The 24595-nt window shown below is 31.2% G+C and overlaps 1 protein-coding gene across 1 annotated transcript in view; it reads right to left on the bottom strand.

The window, feature by feature from the left end:
- Positions 1-24595, bottom strand: part of insrb (insulin receptor b) — a 297078-nt gene that overhangs the window by 93375 nt on the left and 179108 nt on the right. Inside the window, exons 3-4 of the mRNA XM_061976197.2 lie at positions 16943-17151; positions 3386-3519 (exon numbers count right to left, since the gene is read on the bottom strand). Coding sequence (XP_061832181.1) covers positions 3386-3519; positions 16943-17151 — 343 coding nt within the window. The remainder of the gene's footprint in view (positions 1-3385; positions 3520-16942; positions 17152-24595) is intronic.

The raw sequence follows: 24595 nt of genomic DNA, 5'->3' as shown, positions 1-24595 counted from the left end.
TGTGTCATTCACCGGGAAGCACTCGCGTCAAGGCAGCTCAGCCCCGAACTCAATGAGGTTTTAACATGTTGTGAGCGCGGTAAATTTGATCAAAACACGACCACTGAAAGTGCGACTGTTCTCTGCACTGTGTGAGGAAATGGGAGCTGATCATACAGCCGTGCTGTTTCACAGTGAAGCAAGGTGGCTCTCCTGGGGCAAAGTGCTGTCACTTGCCCTGTCTTGCCAAATGCATAGCTCCTCCTTTTTTTTGAAAAGATTGCAAAGTGGCACTTTTATTGTATTTATTATTGAACTTGATGCAAGTTATTTGATTTATTATTGAACTTGATGCAAGTTATAACACTTTTTTTGATTTATTATTGAACTTGATGCAAGTTATAACACTTTTGTTTTATTTATTATTGAACTTGATGCAAGTTATAACACTTTTTTTGATTTATTATTGAACTTGATGCAAGTTATTTGATTGATTATTGAACTTGATGCAAGTTATAACACTTTTGTTTGATTTATTATTGTACTTGATGCAAGTTATAACACTTTTTTTGATTTATTATTGAACGTGATGCAAGTTATAACACTTTTTTGATTTATTATTGAACTTGATGCAAGTTATAACACTTTTTTTGATTTATTATTGAACGTGATGCAAGTTATAACACTTTTTTGATTTATTATTGAACTTGATGCAAGTTATAACACTTTTTTTGATTTATTATTGAACTTGATGCAAGTTATAACACTTATTTGATTTATTATTGAACTTGATTCAAGTTAGAACACTTTTTTGATTTATTATTGAACGTGATGCAAGTTATAACACTTATGTGATTTATTATTGAACTTGATTCAAGTTATAACACTTTTTTTGATTTATTATTGAACGTGATGCAAGTTATAACACTTTTTTTGATTTATTATTGAACTTGATGCAAGTTATAACACTTTTTTGATTTATTATTGAACGTGATGCAAGTTATAACACTTTTTTTGATTTATTATTGAACTTGATGCAAGTTATAACACTTATGTGATTTATTATTGAACTTGATTCAAGTTATAACACTTTTTTTTTTTTTATTATTGAACGTGATGCAAGTTATAACACTTTTTTTGATTTATTATTGAACTTGATGCAAGTTATAACACTTTTGTTTTATTTATTATTGAACTTGATGGAAGTTATTTTATTTATTATTGAACTAGATGCAAGTTGTACCACAGCTGCACAGTTATTTTATTTATCATTGAACTTGATGTTATTTTATGTTATTGAGTTTGAATGTATACAACTTGATGTTCAATAAATTTGAAAATGTTAAAGCTTGGCATTAGCGCTCTGTTGGAGCGATGGGGGCAGGTGGGGCTTGAAAACTCCCTCTTGTCCAAAGTGGGGGATGACAAAAAAAGTTTGAGAACCACTGCCTTAGAAGCAGCTGTAATCAGGAATAAAGGGAGAGGTCAGGGAACCCTTTCCTCAGAGCGTGGGGTGATACTGTACGAGGGTGCAGATTCCCGCGCTCTCCTCATGAGCTAAATTGAATCCTGTCTCTGTTTGATTCCTCGCTTCTTGTCTTTGTTGAATAGATAGTTCGGGTGTTTGAACCTGACAACATGTTATTTGGATCGTGTAGACAAAACGTTGGTGTTTATGGCCTCCTGTGCGCACGAGTGACACTTAATGCGATGTTCTCTTGGGGTGCTGATAGTCCCCGCAGGCAAAGTGTCTGCACATGATACCTGCGGGGGGGGGGGGGGAAACCATTATCGGGGTGAAATGTCCTTCTCATTTCCACTGGGGTGTACTGAGAGCTCACACAAACAAATAACGCAGACGGGGGAAACGTTTCATTAAAAAGGGGTGGGTGCCATTCACATTTGAAGCGATACGGTACCGATTCCCAGGTACTCGGATACCACTAAGATACCAGTACTGAGCAGGACCAATTTCCGGTACTTTTGTGTGTTAATATATGTCGATAATGAAATTGTGTTTCTTAATGTAAGATATCTTGTTTCTGATGGACGGACCCCCACATATGTTATACCGTCGGAAAGGTCTCACTCGCGCCTACGCCGATACTTTAAGTTGGCAACATTTTGTGTTACCGTGGTGACGCTATTCACGAATATAAAAAAAAAAAATGGGCCAATTGAATGGGTACGTACCCTTTTAATGGACGATTGCTCGGAGACAAACGCCAAAAAGATGAGATTACCTCCTCTTGTAGCTCAGCCATACTTTCACGTAGCTCGGTGCTTAACGTCTCATCTCGTCTACTTTCGACACAAGCTAACTGATAGCATGCTAACATTAGCTTGCTTGCATGCTAACATAAGCATTATACTTTTTTTTTTTAGCTAAATTTGCTTCTGTTTACCCCAGAGTCAAATAACTTGGTATGTGACACTTTTTAACTGTTGGCATGCAAACGTTAGCATGCTAGCAAGCTAATATTAGCATGCAAACTTTTTTTTTTGCTGGTTATTTCACTTTATTCTTTACCTCCGCAGCCATACACCTTACAGCCGTGTTACTTGATATGTGAGACATGCTAACTGTTAGCATGCCATCATTAGCACACATGGGGGGGTAAAGGAGACGGATTCTAGGGGCCCATGATGGAGGGGGGCCCAGAGAGGCCCCTAATGATGATGAAATTATAATACAGAAAAAATAATGACACTAAATTATTAACTAACATATAATCACACATGTTTTATTTCCCATGTCCTGGTAACAATACCTTTATTTGTTTTGGAAGCATCAACCCCTGCAGGACCCCCCCCCCCCCCCCCCCCCCTCTATTTACGCCTACAGTCCGGACCACAGGTGCGACCTGTTCAGCAGCAGCAGGAGGAGGAGGAGGAGGTTGACTGACTGTGGCAGGACACCTCTGCCTCCGTTTCACTTCATGTTGCTAGTAAATAATATGGTTGTAGTAGTAGGCTAAAGTTAAATTATTTAGTATTCACTAATTAAAGGGGCAGAGCTTTAAGAGACATTTTTAGCTTTTATATTGTATAAGATATATTTTTTTGTAAGAACCACAATTAATAAATATATTTCAGTGAATCACTAATTGTTCAAATCTGTATATAAATATGTACATAAAATGTTGTAATTATATTCCAACTCCGCGTTCTTCTTGGTCATCGCCGCTGCCGCCGCCGCCACCCCCCGACCACACCACCACAAATAGATGCCTGTCCTGTGGGAAACACTGTACTATGATATGATACTGATATGTCCCGGTCTATGGTAAATAAAGGTGAACCTGATCTTGTGCTACTATCCATAAGGCGCCAATGTTGTTAATGGTGGCATCAGTGGTGTGTGTGTGTGTGTGTGTGTGTGTGTGTGTGTGTGTGTCGGACGTACATGGAGGAGTTTATAGTGGTATATCCAGAAGGACACTCAGGAATACAGGCGCCATTGTGGATGACGTATTCATGGCAACCAGACTCCCGGCCTTGGTTCTGCCTCTTGGTCTCCTTACATTGGTTGTGGAGCGCCTGTGAAAAAACAGCAGACGTCGGAGAATTAGCTCAAATCAAACTTGATTTTTACAGCAAGTGGTAAATACTGCAGACAAATAGGAAAAAATTATTAGAAGAAGAAAACACAAACGCACACAGCAATATTGACAATAATAATATGGGCTGCTTGCATTGCAGCAGGCCCATAATAAGAAAACAGAACATGGCACTAAGGATTTGAGGGGAAAAAGGCCATCTTTGAGGCGTCCACACTGGAGAATAACTCATATTAATGCCATCTAAAACATAGTGTGAAAATATGATACATATATATGTAAACATTACATACAAACACAAATTAATGCCATCTAAAAATAGTGTGAAAATATTATAACATATGTAAAAAATTACATATAAACACAAATTAATGCCATTGAAAAAGTGTGAAAATATGATAAAATATATGTAAAACATTACATATAAACACAAATTAATGCCATCTAAAAATAGTGTGAAAATATGACAAAATATATGTAAAAAAAACAACATTTAAATAGCATATAATAATAATAAAAACATAGCATTGAGGCAGAAATAGTAGTAATAATTAAGGCTGCAGCTAACGATTATTTTTCTATCGATTAATCTATCGATTATTATTTTTCGATTAATCGGTTAATCTATAGATTATTTTTCGATTAATCTATAGATTATTTTTCCTTTTGCCGATTATTTTTTTAATTTAAAATGAAGAGGAAAAAATAAATGTAGGCCAGTTTTTTCAAAAGGCATGACTTTTATTTACAAAAAAAAAAAGTATGGCCACTCAGTCAACATTGACAACAACATGACAAAATATTCTGTAACAATGTAAACATTTAAAACTTTAAACATTTAACTAAATTAAAAGTAGCTTATTTGCTTTTTAATGAGCAAATATAAAATAAACATACAGTGTAAATCTTAATATTCTGCAATAGTATAAGCATTTCGAAAGTAAAAGTATTGCTTATTTTGCTTTAAAATGTGCAAAAATAAAGATAAACATCCAATACAAAAAAGTGCGTATTTCCTTGAATTGGCGCCGGGTATATAGTATTCGCATGCCTCGATCAGAAGCAGCTGCGCATGGACTTCATTTATAAGTAAAGGTAAGACCATAATAACGTTATTTTTGTTAAATGTGCTTTTCATGATGGTATCCTTACATCACTCAAATTTATAAGCGCAGGCCTAAATTTACCCCACGCCTTTTGGTAAGCCCAGGAGTGAGAAGAGGTTTTAAATTAATTAGCGCCCTGGCGGCTATTCAAGGAAATACGGTATGCGACGCATTGACGCACAAAAACGGCGTCGACGTATTTACGTAATCGATGACATCGACCAAGTCGACGCGTCGTTTCAGCCTTACTGGAGAATAACTCATATTAATGCCATCTAAAACATAGTGAGAAAATATGATACATATATATGTAAACATTACATATAAACACAAATTAATGCCATCTAAAAATAGTGTGAAAATATGATAAAATATATGTAAACATTACATATAAACACAAATTAATGCCATCTAAAAATAGTGTGAAAATATGATAACATATGTAAAAAATTACATATAAACACAAATTAATGCCATTGAAAAAGTGTGAAAATATGATAAAATATATGTAAAACATTACATATAAACACAAATTAATGCCATCTAAAAATAGTGTGAAAATATGATAACATATGTAAAAAAATTACAGATAAACACAAATTAATGCCATTGAAAAAGTGTGAAAATATGACAAAATATATGTAAAATATTACATATAAACACAAATTAATGCCATCTAAAAATAGTGTGAAAATATGATAACATATGTAAAAAATTACAGATAAACACAAATTAATGCCATTGAAAAAGTGTGAAAATATGACAAAATATATGTAAAACATTACATATAAACACAAATTAATGCCATCTAAAAATAGTGTGAAAATATGATAACATATGTAAAAAAATTACAGATAAACACAAATTAATGCCATTGAAAAAGTGTGAAAATATGACAAAATATATGTAAAATATTACATATAAACACAAATTAATGCCATCTAAAAATAGTGTGAAAATATGATAACATATGTAAAAAATTACAGATAAACACAAATTAATGCCATTGAAAAAGTGTGAAAATATGACAAAATATATGTAAAACATTACATATAAACACAAATTAATGCCATCTAAAAATAGTGTGAAAATATGATAACATATGTAAAAAATTACAGATAAACACAAATTAATGCCATTGAAAAAGTGTGAAAATATGAAAAAATATATGTCAAAAATTACATATAAACACAAATTAATGCCATCCAAAAATAGTGTGAAAATATGATAACATATGTAAAAAATTACATATAAACACAAATTAATGCCATTGAAAAAGTGTGAAAATATGATAAAATATATGTAAAACATTACATATAAACACAAATTAATGCCATCTAAAAATAGTGTGAAAATATGATAACATATGTAAAAAATTAGATATAAACACAAATTAATGCCATTGAAAAAGTGTGAAAATATGATAAAATATATGTAAATCATTACATATAAACACAAATTAATGCCATCTAAAAATAGTGTGAAAATATGATAACATATGTACAAAATTACAGATAAACACAAATTAATGCCATTGAAAAAGTGTGAAAATATGATAAAAATATATGTAAAACACTACATATAAACACAAATTAATGCCATCTAAAAATAGTGTGAAAATATGATAACATATGTAACAAATTACAGATAAACACAAATTAATGCCGTTGAAAAAGTGTGAAAATATGATAAAATATATGTAAAACATTACATATAAACACAAATTAATGCCATCTAAAAATAGTGTGAAAATATGATAACATATGTAAAAAATTACAGATAAACACAAATTAATGCCATTGAAAAAGTGTGAAAATATGATAAAATATATGTAAAACATTACATATAAACACAAATTAATGCCATCTAAAAATAGTGTGAAAATATGATAACATATGTAAAAAATTACAGATAAACACAAATTAATGCCATTGAAAAAGTGTGAAAATATGATCAAATATATGTAAAACATTACATATAAACACAAATTAATGCCATCTAAAAATAGTGTGAAAATATGATAACATATGTAAAAAATTACATATAAACACAAATTAATGCCATTGAAAAGTGTGAAAATATGATAAAAATATATGTAAAACATTACATATAAACACAAATTAATGCCATCTAAAAATAGTGTGAAAATATGATAACATATGTAAAAAATTACAGATAAACACAAATTAATGCCATTGAAAAAGTGTGAAAATATGATAAAATATATGTAAAACATTACATATAAACACAAATTAATACCATCTAAAAATAGTGTGAAAATATGATAACATATGTAAAAAATTACATATAAACACAAATTAATGCCATTGAAAAAGTGTGAAAATATGATAAAATATATGTAAAACATTACATATAAACACAAATTAATGCCATCTAAAAATAGTGTGAAAATATGATAACATATGTAAAAAATTACATATAAACACAAATTAATGCCATTGAAAAAGTGTGAAAATATGACAAAATATATGTAAAACATTACATATAAACACAAATTAATGCCATCTAAAAATAGTGTGAAAATATGATAACATATGTAAAAAATTACAGATAAACACAAATTAATGCCATTGAAAAAGTGTGAAAATATGACAAAATATATGTAAAACATTACATATAAACACAAATTAATGCCATCTAAAAATAGTGTGAAAATATGATAACATATGTAAAAAATTACAGATAAACACAAATTAATGCCATTGAAAAAGTGTGAAAATATGACAAAATATATGTAAAACATTACATATGAACACAAATTAATGCCATCTAAAAATAGTGTGAAAATATGATAACATATGTAAAAAATTACATATAAACACAAATTAATGCCATTGAAAAAGTGTGAAAATATGATAAAATATATGTAAAACATTACATATAAACACAAATTAATGCCATCTAAAAATAGTGTGAAAATATGATAACATATGTAAAAAATTACAGATAAACACAAATTAATGCCATTGAAAAAGTGTGAAAATATGATAAAATATATGTAAAACATTACATATAAACACAAATTAATGCCATCTAAAAATAGTGTGAAAATATGATAACATATGTAAAAAATTACAGATAAACACAAATTAATGCCATTGAAAAAGTGTGAAAATATGACAAAATATATGTAAAACATTACATATAAACACAAATTAATGCCATCTAAAAATAGTGTGAAAATATGATAACATATGTAAAAAATTACATATAAACACAAATTAATGCCATTGAAAAAGTGTGAAAATATGATAAAAATATATGTAAAACATTACATATAAACACAAATTAATGACATCTGAAAACAGTGTGAAAATATGATAAAATATATGTAAAACATTACATATAAACACAAATTAATGCCATCAAAAAATAGTGTGAAAATATGATAACATATGTAAAAAATTACATATAAACACAAATTAATGCCATTGAAAAAGTGTGAAAATATGATAAAATATATGTAAAACATTACATATAAACACAAATTAATGCCATCTAAAAATAGTGTGAAAATATGATAAAATATATGTAAAACACTACATATAAACACAAATTAATGCCATCTAAAAATAGTGTGAAAATATTATAACATATGTAAAAAATTACATATAAACACAAATTAATGCCATTGAAAAAGTGTGAAAATATGATAAAAATATATGTAAAACATTACATATAAACACAAATTAATGCCATCTAAAAATAGTGTGAAAATATGATAACATATGTAAAAAATTACAGATAAACACAAATTAATGCCATTGAAAAAGTGTGAAAATATGATAAAAATATATGTAAAACATTACATATAAACACAAATTAATGCCATCTAAAAATAGTGTGAAAATATGATAACATATGTAAAAAATTACATATAAACACAAATTAATGCCATTGAAAAAGTGTGAAAATATGATAAAATATATGTAAAACATTACATATAAACACAAATTAATGCCATCTAAAAATAGTGTGAAAATATGATAACATATGTAAAAAATTACATATAAACACAAATTAATGCCATTGAAAGTGTGAAAATATGATAAAATATATGTAAAATATTACATATAAACACAAATTAATGCCATCTAAAAATAGTGTGAAAATATGATAAAATATATGTAAAACATTACATATAAACACAAATTAATGCCATCTAAAAATAGTGTGAAAATATGATAACATATGTAAAAAATTACAGATAAACACAAATTAATGCCATTGAAAAAGTGTGAAAATATGACAAAATATATGTAAAACATTACATATAAACACAAATTAATGCCATCTAAAAATAGTGTGAAAATATGATAACATATGTAAAAAATGACAGATAAACACAAATTAATGCCATTGAAAAAGTGTGAAAATATGATAAAATATATGTAAAACATTACATACAAACACAAATTAATGCCATCTAAAAATAGTGTGAAAATATGATAACATATGTAAAAAATTACATATAAACACAAATTAATGCCATCTAAAACATAGTGTGAAAATATGATAAAATATATGTAAAACATTACATATAAACACAAATTAATGCCATCTAAAAATAGTGTGAAAATATGATAACATATGTAAAAAATTACAGATAAACACAAATTAATGCCATTGAAAAAGTGTGAAAATATGACAAAATATATGTAAAACATTACATATAAACACAAATTAATGCCATCTAAAAATAGTGTGAAAATATGATAACATATGTAAAGAATTACAGATAAACACAAATTAATGCCATTGAAAAAGTGTGAAAATATGACAAAATATATGTAAAACATTACATATAAACACAAATTAATGCCATCTAAAAATAGTGTGAAAATATGATAACATATGTAAAAAATTACAGATAAACACAAATTAATGCCATTGAAAAAGTGTGAAAATATGATCAAATATATGTAAAACATTACATATAAACACAAATTAATGCCATCTAAAAATAGTGTGAAAATATGATAACATATGTAAAAAATTACATATAAACACAAATTAATGCCATTGAAAACGTGTGAAAATATGACAAAATATATGTAAAACATTACATATAAACACAAATTAATGCCATCTAAAAATAGTGTGAAAATATGATAACATATGTAAAAAATTACAGATAAACACAAATTAATGCCATCTAAAAATAGTGTGAAAATATGATAAAATATATGTAAAACATTACATATAAACACAAATTAATGCCATCTAAAAATAGTGTGAAAATATGATAAAATATATGTAAAACATTACATACAAACACAAATTAATGCCATCTAAAAATAGTGTGAAAATATGATAACATATGTAAAAAATTACATATAAACACAAATTAATGCCATTGAAAAAGTGTGAAAATATGATAAAATATATGTAAAACATTACATATAAACACAAATTAATGCCATCTAAAACATAGTGTGAAAATATGATACATATATATGTAAACATTACATATAAACACAAATTAATGCCATCTAAAAATAGTGTGAAAATATGATAACATATGTAAAAAATTACAGATAAACACAAATTAATGCCATTGAAAAAGTGTGAAAATATGATAAAATATATGTAAAACATTACATATAAACACAAATTAATGCCATCTAAAAATAGTGTGAAAATATGATAAAATATATGTAAAACATTACATATAAACACAAATTAATGCCATCGAAAAATAGTGTGAAAATATGATAACATATGTAAAAAATTACATATAAACACAAATTAATGCCATTGAAAAAGTGTGAAAATATGATAAAATATATGTAAAACATTACATATAAACACAAATTAATGCCATCTAAAAATAGTGTGAAAATATGATAACATATGTAAAACATTACAGATAAACACAAATTAATGCCATCTAAAAATAGTGTGAAAATATGATAAAATATATGTAAAACATTACATATAAACACAAATTAATGCCATCTAAAAATAGTGTGAAAATATGATAAAATATATGTAAAACAAATAATATATAAACACAAATTAATGCCATCTAAAAATAGTGTGAAAATATGATAACATATGTAAAAAATTACATATAAACACAAATTAATGCCATTGAAAAAGTGTGAAAATATGATAAAATATATGTAAAACATTACATATAAACACAAATTAATGCCATCTAAAAATAGTGTGAAAATATGATAACATATGTAAAAAATTACATATAAACACAAATTAATGCCATCTAAAAATAGTGTGAAAATATGATAACATATGTAAAAAAATTACATACAAACACAAATTAATGCCATTGAAAAAGTGTGAAAATATGATAAAATATATGTAAAACATTACATATAAACACAAATTAATGCCATCTAAAAATAGTGTGAAAATATGATAACATATGTAAAACATTACATATAAACACAAATTAATGCCATCTAAAAATAGTGTGAAAATATGATAAAAATATATGTAAAACATTACATATAAACACAAATTAATGCCATCTAAAAATAGTGTGAAAATATGATAACATATGTAAAAAATTACACATAAACACAAATTAATGCCATTGAAAAAGTGTGAAAATATGATAAAATATATGTAAAACATTACATATAAACACAAATTAATGCCATCTAAAAATAGTGTGAAAATATGATAACATATGTAAAAAATTACAGATAAACACAAATTAATGCCATTGAAAAAGTGTGAAAATATGACAAAATATATGTAAAACATTACATATAAACACAAATTAATGCCATCTAAAAATAGTGTGAAAATATGATAACTTATGTAAAAAATTACAGATAAACACAAATTAATGCCATTGAAAAAGTGTGAAAATATGATCAAATATATGTAAAACATTACATATAAACACAAATTAATGCCATCTAAAAATAGTGTGAAAATATTATAACATATGTAAAAAATTACATATAAACACAAATTAATGCCATTGAAAAAGTGTGAAAATATGATAAAATATATGTAAAACATTACATATAAACACAAATTAATGCCATCTAAAAATAGTGTGAAAATATAATAAAATATATGTAAAACATTACATATAAACACAAATTAATGCCATCTAAAAATAGTGTGAAAATATGATAAAATATATGTAAAACATTACATATAAACACAAATTAATGCCATCTAAAAATAGTGTGAAAATATGATAACATATGTAAAAAATTACATATAAACACAAATTAATGCCATTGAAAAAGTGTGACAATATGATAAAAATATATGTAAAACATTACATATAAACACAAATTAATGCCATCTAAAAATAGTGTGAAAATATGATAACATATGTAAAAAATTACATATAAACACAAATTAATGCCATTGAAAAAGTGTGAAAACATGATAAAATATATGTAAAACCTTACATATAAACACAAATTAATGCCATCTAAAAATAGAGTGAAAATATGACAAAATATATGTTAAAAAAAATACATTAAATAGCATATAATAATAATAAAAACATAGCATTGAGACAGAAATAGTAGTAATAATAGCAATAAATAAAATAACAAAATTAAAGAATTAAAATAAAAAATAAAACATAAGTAAAAGTAAAAAACCCAGTAATATTTACAAAATGGATAGATGTTGATAGTCCAACTCATACTACTGGTACACACAAGCATGAAGATATAGAGCAGTAGAACAACTGTGTCATATATTGGAATATGGGATCCATTTGCTTTAACTATTAAATGAACCTAAATTATTAATTATTAACACTATTATTCTTGTTTTTGTCATAAATGGCTGTGATGAAAATGTAAATGAGGGATTTTTAATTACTGCTATGTTGGAATTCTTATTAATATTATTAATGTTGTTGATATTATTCATTTTCGTTTGACTACTTTTGATAGTTTTGTGTCATGTTTGTGTTTCCTCAATTACTCTGTTGATTGCTATTCTGAATGTTGGTTTGGAATTGTATTAATATTGTAAATTATTTTGTTGGATTGATGAAAAATTTTAATAAAAAAAATGTAAAAAGCCCGATTAAAAAGTTGTATCCCTTTTTTAAATGTATTTCAAAGGTTCTTGCTGTCCTGAGGCTCCCTGGCAAGCTGTTCCAATTAAAAAAAAAACATGATTCAGAATCAATACTCGAGTCAACACGATTCTTGATTCAAACCGATTCTTTCAATGTATCATTTGGTGTAGTAACACGTTAAATAAGCTCCTTCTTGTTGCAAGATGGCTTAAAAGCTTCTTAATAAAAAATAAAAAATAAAAACAACTTTTTATTGATTTTTATCGATTTAGAAACAAGATGAATAAAAAAGAAACAAACACGATAATGGATATGAATCGATTTTTGGTGCACGCCTAGCAATAATGCCGTGTATCAAACAAGAACTCGGACCGTTCCATTTTCTAGCCATCCATAGCGTTTCTACTCGTATGGATTCGTCACTCCAAGAAATGTTTGTAAGTTTTACAATATAACTAAAAAATGTGTGATGTCTGCAGGAGTGTTTTCATGCATATTTGTGCGTGCTATCATAATGTAATGACGCTGGCGTCGTTAGCATTAGCGAATGTGCTAACACGTTTACAAGTGTCTTTGTTAGTATTGCTAACTTAAAATGGCATTCTTTTTGTATTGTTTCAGTGTCGTGAATTCACCAAAACATCACCGTGGAGTTATTGGGTGTGTTTAGCTGATTGCGCAGCTAGTGGGTCCATGACCATGACTTCTGTTTTGTTTGATCAGCCGTTTTACTGCCGTGTTACAGACACTGTTTGGAAACAATTAAGGAATAAAAATAAACATTTACAGAATATTTCTGTGTAAATAAGTAATTTCACAACATATACCTCAGCGGCTTGTAACAGGGTCTCTGCAGGTTTCAACAAGTCAAATTTAAGACTTTATAAGACTTGTTTAAGACCCTAATGAACATGATTTATATTGATTCAGTTCCGTAAATTCACCAAAACGTCAGAGTGGAGTTATTGAGTCTGTTTAGCTGACTTGAAAGCTAGCTTCCGCAGCAATCAATGACTTCTGTTTTGTCTGATCATCCGTTTTACTGCTGTGTTACAGAGTTTGCAAACAAGGTATGTAAACAAACATTTACAGAATCTTTCTTTGTAAATAACTCATTTTACAACATATTATTCTGCGGCTTGTAGTCTGCATGGGTTAATATATGAAAGGGGAAAATTCCGTAAAATTTAGTGATGAAAATACAAGATATCATATATAACAAATTAATGTGAGCATTGTGTTTGTGTTCAATTACAATATGTGTGTTCATCCTTCCTTTTCATTATACACACTGTCAGAATAATTGTAAAGAAGTTATCACACAACTTGTTTGCTATGAGTTGCCGCGTGAAGACAAAAGCTGTCTTTGATCTTATCAGGCGGACAGCTTGTAAACCTCCACTGTGTGCGATGGGATGAGCCGTAGAGATATCGGTTTCTCGGATCTTGGACAGCCACAGGAAGCACCTGATCAGGACCCGAAATCTACACGAGCAGAGAGGGGGCAAACCTGACACCGCTCCAAGCACCTTTTTTTTTTCTTTTTTTTTTTTTTATTAAATCAACATAGAAAAGAACACACGATACACTTTCAACTAGTGCATCAACCCCCCCCCAAAAAAACCCTCCCTCCCCCATTCACACTCATACACACCCACTCACACAAAAGGGGTTGTTTCTTTCTGCTATCATTATTCTGGTTCCCACAACATGGACAACACTTCTGCGAGGGACACAACACAGTCCCTGAAGCACACTTGATTGTTTGTGCTGCTGGTCCACTAACATTTACATTTAATTACTTTTCTTTTTTTCTCCCTTATGTAATTATTTTTATATTGTTTTACTTTCCTTTTTATCCAAGAAAATATTTATTTATCTTATCTATAAAAAAAAAAAATTTAAAAAAAGGAAAGAAAGGACCCTATCTTCACCAGACCTGGCTGTAAATGAAATTAGCTTCATTTAAAGTTTTTTTTTTTTTAAAACCAGGTCCAGTCCAGATAATGTCCAAGTCGGGTCCAGCAACACACACCTTCATTCATGTACACTGAAAAAAAAAAAAACAGAAAATGTTTGGAACACAACAGATTGCATATACCGTATTTTCCGCACTATTAGCCGCACCTAAAAACCACAAATTTACTCAAAAGCTGACAGTGCGGCTTTTAACCCGGTGCGCTTTATATATGGATAAATATTAAGATTCATTTTCATAAAGTTTCGGTCTCGCCACTTCGGTAAACAGCCGCCATCTTTTTTCCCGGTAGAACAGGAAGCGCTTCTTCTTCTACGCAAGCAACCGCCAAGGTAAGCACCCGCCCCCATAGAACAGGAAGCGCTTCTTCTTCTACTGTAAGCAACCACCCGCCCGCGTAGAAGAAGAAAAAGCGCGCGGATATCACCGTACGTTTCATTTCCTTTGTGTGTTTACATCTGTAAAGACCACAAAATGGCTCCTACTAAGCGACAGGGATCCGGTTCATGAAAAGACGCAATCTCTCCATCCGCACACGGATTACTATTTCACAGCAACTGATATTCCTGTGAACCGCACTGTGGATACAACGGGAGCACATACGGTGAATATTCGCACCACAGGGAATGAGAAGTCATCCTTCACTGTGGTTCTAGCTTGCCATGCTAATGGCCAGAAACTTCCACCCATGGTGATATTCAAAAGGAAGACCTTGCCAAAAGAGACCTTTCCAGCCGGCGTCATCATAAAAGCTAACTCGAAGGGATGGATGGATGAAGAAAAGATGAGCGAGTGGTTAAGGTAAGTTTACGCGAAGAGGCCGGGTGGCTTTTTTCACGCAGCTCCGTCCATGTTGATATACGACTCCATGCGCGCCCACATCACGCTGGTTTTTAATATATTATTAAAGTTTGACTGACCTATCTGACTGTTTTTTTGACATTCCTTTAGCGCAGTTAGATGCGGCTTACAACACGGGGCGGCTTATAGGTGGACAAAGTTTTGAAATATGCCGTTCATTGAAGGCGCGGCTTTTAACCCAGGGCGCCTTATGGTGCGGAAAATACGGTAATCTATAAACAAAATTACATTTTCAAAACAAAAACAAAACAAAACAAAAAAAATGTATGTACAGTCCATCTTATGTTCAGGTCACTAAAAATTAGGGAATACAACAACAGATAACATATAATCTATAAACATAATTACACTTTCAACATAAGCCTTTGAGGACTTCCCGTCTTTTTTTATGTTTTTTTGGCATCATTATCGTTTTCAACCATGTAACTTTCTAAAGTTAAAAAATACTGAATAAATGTTTTAAATACTAAGTGAATATCTGTTTTTGGCCTTAAAAATAAACCTTTTACCGAGTACTATAATTCAATTGATTAAATCATGATTGTCAATGAACTCTCCCAAAATAACAGAAACCACATCAAGCTTCATAAACAAACCAATCCTTAAACACATTTTTTCAACTTCCACCCAAAAAGGAAGACACAATATGACAATACCAAAACAAATGCAGGGTGGATTCAGACTCCTGACAACAAAACTCTGTCATATTCCATAATTTTAACATTTTCCCCGTGGGTAAGAAGTTATAAATCATTTTAATTTGAAAATAACGATTTTACACATCAATAGTAGTTTTATAGATTAGTTTGAATATTGCATCCCACGGCAACGGGCAGTCAAAAAAGTCCTCCCATTTTCCAAATGTGTTGTATGGGGCAGCCTTCAAAGATTTCTTTATTAAACAAAACTTATATATTTTTCTATTTATTTTAGTTCCTTTTTGCCGACTCGAATTTCTTATTAGAGGTTTACAAACTACACAAGCAGAGAAGGGGGCAAACCTGACACCGCTCCAAGCACCTTTTTTGTTTGAACTGTTTATGACCCATCACAGCAGCTGTTTATGACCACCTCCCCTTAGAAGCAGGTGCAGCTATGTAATCAGGGAATTCCCAAAGGCGTGAAACTCTTTCCTCAGAGCGTGGGGTGACATTGTACGAGGGTGCAGGTCCACGCGCTCTCCTCATGAGGTAAATTGAATCCTGTTTCAGTTTGATTCCTTGCTTCTTGTCTTGTTTAATAGATAGTTTGGTGTTTGAACCTGACACACACTAAGGCGTTTTTATCTAGCATTTTTTTGTGTGTGTGACAACACCACGATTTTATCATCGAACCGTGGCCTTAATACCGTGACGATATCGTGGCGTGAAATGTTGATGAGGTCACATCCCTAACCGATATTCAGTACCTGGCAGAAGGAGAAGCTGACGCAGCGCCACCCCCTGAAGACGTAGTACCCGGCGGGACACTTCTCCAAGCAGCTGCTGGCGTGCTGGAGGTTCCTGCAGGCCACGCAGCTGCTGGCGTTGCCCGGCTCGGAGCAGCCGCCCAAGCACTGGTCGTGGCAGCACTGGCCCTGGAGGTTGCATGCGCCGTGCTTGCAGCGGTCCAGGCACACTGCAGAGCGAGAGGAGGGTGGTTAGTACACATTTATTTCCGTTTCCGACTGCTGGCAACAAATGTGTTCCTACTTCTGGAAACATACGCGAGTGTGTTTTCCAATCATGGCATTTTCGATAACAGAGGACGGAGACGATTATTTTCGGACAAATGAGGAGTCACTACCTTATATTTTTGAAGCTGAACATACTGAGGATGAAACACTGCTTCGAGAAGCGAGCACAAAAGGAAGAGTGAGACGTCGGAGCAGCCGGAAGCCGAGAGAGCGAGGTGAAAGTGACTTTGTCGTTACAAATGTGGAACTTAAAGCCGAGCTATTTCAACATAAATGGAGTGCTCACCCAAATAAACCGGGAAAAAGGCTGAACTGTCCATCCAGTGAGTCACACTTCATATTAAATCATGACACACGCAGCACGTCATGCGTGTTATTAAAACGACAGTGCATACTCTGTCTGGCTAGCTGTGTACAAACAAAACATGAAATAATACTTTACTGTAATATACTTGTCAGAATAATTGTATCTAAGTTATCACAAAACTTTGTGTTTCAAGGAGTTCCCGGCAAGAGGACAAAAGCTGTCTTTGATCCTACCAAGCTTGTAAAACTCCACTGTGTAGGATGGGAAGCGACATGAAGGCGTCGGTTTCTTTGATGTATCGTAATCCACAGGAAGATATTGTCTTGACCCGGATCTACAAAGCGGAGAGGAAGCAGGGCCTGACCCCCCCCTCCAGGCACCTTTTCTTTGAACTGTTTTTGTGATCAAAGGCAGCGGCTGTTTACGACCCCCCTTCCTTTAGAAACAGCTGTTGCCATGTAATCAGGGAAAGTCCAAATAAAAGAGGAGACGTACAATCTTTTCGTCAGAGCGTGGGACGACACTGTGCAGGTGTACAGTGTCTACGTGTTTCTCCTCAATTGAGCTGAATTTAATGCTGTCTCTGTTTAATTCCTTGCTTCTTGTCTTGTTTAATAGATGTCATCAGTGTTTGACAAAATTAATGCCATCTAAAAATAGTGTGAAAATATGATAAAAATATATGTAAAACAAATAATATATAAACACAAATTAATGCCATCTAAAAATAGTGTGAAAATATGATAAAAAATATATGTAAAACAAATAATATATAAACACAAATTAATGCCATCTAAAAATAGTGTGAAAATATGATAAAAATATATGTAAAACAAATAATATATAAACACAAATGAATGCCATCTAAAAATAGTGTGAAAATATGATAAAAATATATGTAAAACAAATAATATATAAACACAAATTAATGCCATCTAAAAATAGTGTGAAAATATGATAAAAATATATGTAAAACAAATAATATATAAACACAAATTAATGCCATCTAAAAATAGTGTGAAAATATGATAAAAATATATGTAAAACAAATAATATATAAACACAAATGAATGCCATCTAAAAATAGTGTGAAAATATGATAAAAAATATATGTAAAACAAATAATATATAAACACAAATTAATGCCATCTAAAAATAGTGTGAAAATATGACAAAATATATGTAAAAAAAAAATACATTTAAATAGCATATAATAATAATAATAAAAACATAGCATTGAGACAGAAATAGTAGTAATAATAGCAATAAATAAAATAACAAAATTAAATAATTAAAATAAAAAATAAAACATAAGTGTTTAACATGATCAGTAAAAAACCCAAATCTTGTAAGACTTAAGATAATCTGCCGTTTTCCATCTAACATCGTGACAGAAATTGTCTTTGGGTGTGCAACACTTATTTTGACAAATCCAGAGTCCGAAAACCTGCACTTTTAGACGCCAACGCTAACATGGAAGAAAGAGCACACCAATAGAAAAAGCAAGCAAACGTGCAATTCCAGCGAGCGCTGATATCGCACGGCCGCGGTCCGGAGACAAGTTGCATCGCCAAAGGGGCCGAACATTAAATGTCGTCGGCTCATGTCAGCTTCCGTTTGACCTATCGGGAAACGACGCTCGGTGCTAGAGCCAAAGTGTCGATGGGATTGGATTAGCCTTCAGCTTCGACCAGTGCCCTGTAATGATCTAATAAACGGCCTGTTATTGCGGCCTCAGGAGAGACTGATGACGTCGCATGCTCGCCAACGACCTTTGCACCAAATGCTGACTTGCATCAAGCTACATTTCGCTAGCGAAACACTTATTGACAGATCAGAAGTAAGAATACACACATTTATTAAACATTTACATTTTAAAGCAAATATCAACAATTAGACATTTGTAACAGTGCACTCATAAAATATAATATACATATTCCATCCTTCCCTTTGATTTAACAGGGCATGTTTCAACTGACAGTTTTCTAATCATGGCAGACTTGGTAACAAACAAGAAAGATGACTATTTTTGGTCAAATTTACCACTTTATATTTTTGAAGCTGAATATACAGAGGATGAACTGCCGCTTAAAGAGACAAGGGCGAAGGAAGGGTGAGACGTTGGAGCAGACGGAAGCCGAGAGAGTGAGGTGAACAGGACTAAATATGGAATTTGAAGCCATGCTATTTCAACATAAATGGAGTGCTTACACCAGGGGTGCTCACACTTTTTCTGCAGGCGAGCTACTTTTCAATTGATCAAGTCGTGGGGATCTACCTCATTCATATATATCATTTATATTTACTTATTTATGAAACATATGTTTTTGTTAACAAGTTAAAGGTGTTTAATGATAATACAAGCATGTTTAACACATATAGTTAATATTGTTAATACATTAAAGGTGTTTAATGATAATACAAGTATGTTTAATACATATAGTTAATATTGTTAACAAGTTAAAGGTGTTTAATGATAATACAAGCATGTTTAACACATATAGTTAATATTGTTAATACGTTAAAGGTGTTTAAAGATAACGCAAGCATGTTTAACACATATAGTTAATATTGTTAACAAGTTAAAGATGTTTAATGATAATGCAAGCATGTTTAACACATATAGTTAATATTGTTAAAAAATTAAAAGTGTTTAATGATAATACAAGAATGTTTAACACATAGTTAATATTGTTAACAAGTTAAAGGTATTTAAAGATAATACAAGCATGTTTAACGCTTATAGTTAATATTGGTAATAAGTTAAAGGTGTTTAATGATAATACAAGTATGTTTAACACATATAGTTAATATTGTTAACAAGTTAAAGGTGTTTAAAGATAATACAAGCATGTTTAACGCTTATAGTTAATATTGGTAATAAGTTAAAGGTGTTTAAAGATAATACAAGCATGTTTAACACATAGTTAATATTGTTAACAAATTAAAGGTGTTTAAAGATAATACGAGCATGTTTAACACATATAGTTAATATTGTTAAAAAATTAAAGGTGTTTAATGATAATACAAGCATGTTTAACACATATAGTTAATATTGTTAACAAGTTAAAGATGTTTAATGATAATGCAAGCATGTTTAACACATATAGTTAATATTGTTAAAACATTAAAGGTGTTTAATGATAATACAAGAATGTTTAACACATAGTTAATATTGTTAACAAATTAAAGGTGTTTAAAGATAATACAAGCATGTTTAACACATATAGTTAATATTGTTAACAAGTTAAAGGTGTTTAAAGATAATACAAGCATGTTTAACACATATAGTTAATATTGTTAACAAGTTAAAGGTGTTTAATGATAATACAAGCATGTTTAACACATATAGTTAATATTGTTAACAAGTTAAAGGTGTTTAATAATAATACAAGCATGTTTAACACATATAGTTAATATTGTTAACAAGTTAAAGGTGTTTAATGATAATACAAGCATGTTTAACATATAGTTAATATTGTTAACAAGTTAAAGGTGTTTAAAGATAATACAAGCATGTTTAACACATATAGTTAATATTGTTAATAAGTTAAAGGTGTTTAAAGATAATACAAGCATGTTTAACACATATAGATTCCTTTCTTTCATGAAGACAAGAATATAAGTTGGTGTATTACCTGATTGTGATGACTTGCATTGATAGGAATCAGACAGTAGTGCTGATAACGTCCGCATTTTTGAATGGAGGAGAAAAAAAGTCCTCCTTTCTGTCCAATGCCACATGAAAGTGGTTGGTTTTTGGCATCTTATTTGTCCAGCTTCCGTACTCCTTTGTATACACTTTACAAGAAATACTTTCTTGGCAAACTCCGTAGCTTGCTAGCTTGTGCACGCCAGCTTTCTGAGACTCTTATTTTGGTAGCGCAAGCAGGATGAAGCAGAGCTTTTATTGTGCAACTGTGCAGTCGGTCTTTGGAGTTTTGACGACAGGTACGGCGCCAGAGTCTGTTGAAATAAAGTGTTTCTCGCCTTCCTGTCGGTAATTTTAATGAGCTGGCAGCAGCCAGCGTCATCTCAGAAGACCCTCGGGTGCCGTGAATGTCAATCAAGTGACGAAAGTGACGTCATAGTGAAGATTTATGATCGCTCATTTTTAGGACTATTTTTTTAATGGCTGGCTGGTGATCGACCGACACACCCTCCGAGATCGACCGGTAGCTCGCGATCGACGTAATGAGCACCCCTGGCTTACACAATCTCTTTTTTTTAAATTCATATTATGTTTATAAACTCTGTAAATATGTCCCTGGACACATGAGGATTTTGAATATGACCAATGTATGATCCTGTAACTACTTGGTATCGGATCGATACCTAAATGTGTGGTATCGTCCAAAACTAATGTAAAGTATCAAAGAAGAGAAGAATAAGTGATTATTACATTTGAACAGAAGTGTAGATAGAACATGTGGAAACAGAAAATAAGCAGATATTAACAGTAAATGAACAAGTAGATTAATAATCAATTTTTACAGTTTGTCCCTCATAATGTGTACAAAATAATAGGTGTATAAATGACACAATATGTTACTGCATACGACTAATTAGGAGTCTTTGTTTGTTTACTTACTACTAAAAGACAAGTTGTCTAGTATGTTCACTATTTTATTTAAGGACTAAATTACAATAATAAAAACATGTTTATTGTACCCTAAGATTTGTTGTTAAAATAAAGCCAATAATGAATTTTTTTGTGGTCCCCTTTATTTATAAAATATTTAAAAAGTATCGAAATACATTTTGGTACGGGTACTAAAATATTGATATCGGGACAACCCTACTTTATTATGCTTTATTGAGCATTTCTGACATATTCCTTATTCATAAAAGCTTATAGGTAAATGTTCAATGTTATATCACTATTTTGTTGACATTATGTTTTCCATGCTTGTGTTGACGTCAGGCAGTTTTGTCATTTTTTTCTTCCGAGGAGCAGTTTTTTGTGCGTTTTATTAAAAAATTGCGCTAGAGCACAATTTTGAGATTTGGGGTTAGGTTTTTTAGATCACAATTTTTGCCAGTCCTGATGTGTGTGTTCAGTTTGGTGAGTTTTGAAGCATGTTAAGGGGGTCAAATTACAGCTCAAAGAGGCAAAAGTGACTGTTTTTAGTACTTTTTTGTCTTGAAGGGGGAATTGCCAACTTTCTGTTGATTTCTGCCCAAGGATGTACAATTATGAAATCTAGGTCTAAGTCAGACCTACATAGAGGTTTTTGTTTCATGTCTCTCCGACCTTCCCAGTGGGAGTTACAGGCAGTTTTGTCATTTTATTCTTCCGAGGAGCAGTTTTTTCAGCGTTTTATTCAAAAATAGAGCGCAATTTTGAGATTTGGGGTTAGGTTTTTTTATTAAATCGCAATTTCTGCCAGTCCTGATGTGTGTGTTCAGTTCGGTGAGTTTTAAAGCATGTTAAGGGGGTCAAATTACAGCTCAAAGAGGCAAAAGTGACTGTTTTTAGTACTTTTTTGTCTTGAAGGGGGAATTGCCAACTTCCTGTTGATTTTAGCCCGAGAATGTACTATTATGAAATGTAGGTCTAAGTCAGACCTACATAGAGGTTTTTGTTTCATGTCTCTCCGACCTTCCCAGTGGGAGTTACAGGCAGTTTTGTCAGTTTTTTCATCCGAGGAGCAGTTTTTTCAGCGTTTTATTCAAAATTGCGCTTTGGGGTTAGGTTTTTTAATAGATCACAATTTTTGCCAGTCCTGATGTGTGCGTTCAGTTTGGTGAGTTTTGAAGCATGTTAAGGGGGTCAAATTACAGCTCAAAGAGGCAAAAGTGACTGTTTTTAGTACTTTTTTTGTCTTGAAGGGGGAATTGCCAACTTTCTGTTGATTTCTGCCCAAAGATGTACAATTATGAAATCTAGGTCTAAGTCAGACCTACATAGAGAATTTTGTTTCATGTCTTTCCGACCTTCCTAGTGGGAGTTACAGGCAGTTTTGTCATTTTTTTCATCCGAGGAGCAGTTTTTTCAGCGTTTTATTCAAAATTGCGCTTTGGGGTTAGGTTTTTTTATTAAATCGCAATTTTTGCCAGTCCTGATGTGTGTGTTCAGTTCGGTGAGTTTTGAAGCATGTTAAGGGGGTCAAATTACAGCTCAAAGAGGCAAAAGTGACTGTTTTTAGTACTTTTTTTGTCTTGAAGGGGGAATTGCCAACTTTCTGTTGATTTCTGCCCAAGGATGTACAATTATGAAATCTAGGTCTAAGTCAGACCTACATAGAGAATTTTGTTTCATGTCTTTCCGACCTTCCTAGTGGGAGTTACAGGCAGTCTAGTTTTTTTGTTTTTTTCCTAGGGGGCGCTAGAGCGCAATTTTGAGTTTTGGGGTTCGGTTTTTTCATTAAAAGACAATTTTCGCAGGTCCTGATGTGTGGGTCAAATATGGTGAGTTTTGAAGCATGTTAAGTGGGTCAAATTACAGTTTAATGTGGTGGCGGAAGAATAAAGAATAAAACCTTACAAATTCAATAGGTCCTTATGTCCCATTGCATAAGGACTCCCTTTGGGAGTCCTTATGCAATGGGCCATGCGGGCCCTAAAAACATGTTTATTGTACCCTAAGATTTTTTGTTAAAATAGAGTTATTAATGAATTTTTTTGTGGTCCCCTTTATTTATAAATAAAGTTGATTTGATTTGATTTATAAAATATTTAAAAAGTATCGAAATACATTTTGGTACCGATATCGGGACAACCCTACTTTATTATGCTTTATTGAGCATTTATGACATATTCCTTATTCATAAAAGCTTATAGGTAAATGTTCAATGTTATATCACTATTTTGTTTACATTATGTTTTCCATGCTTGTGTTGACGTCAGGCAGTTTTGTCATTTTTTTCTTCCGAGGAGCAGTTTTTTGTGCGTTTTATTAAAAAATTGCGCTAGAGCACAATTTTGAGATTTGGGGTTAGGTTTTTTTATTAAATCGCAATTTTTGCCAGTCCTGATGTGTGCGTTCAGTTCGGTGAGTTTTGAAGCATGTTAAGGGGGTCAAATTACAGCTCAAAGAGGCAAAAGTGACTGTTTTTAGTACTTTTTTGTCTTGAAGG

Source organism: Nerophis lumbriciformis, linkage group LG14 (assembly GCF_033978685.3).
Source record: "Nerophis lumbriciformis linkage group LG14, RoL_Nlum_v2.1, whole genome shotgun sequence".
NCBI lineage: Eukaryota > Metazoa > Chordata > Actinopteri > Syngnathiformes > Syngnathidae > Nerophis > Nerophis lumbriciformis.
This window is presented reverse-complemented; position numbering and strand designations above follow the sequence as displayed.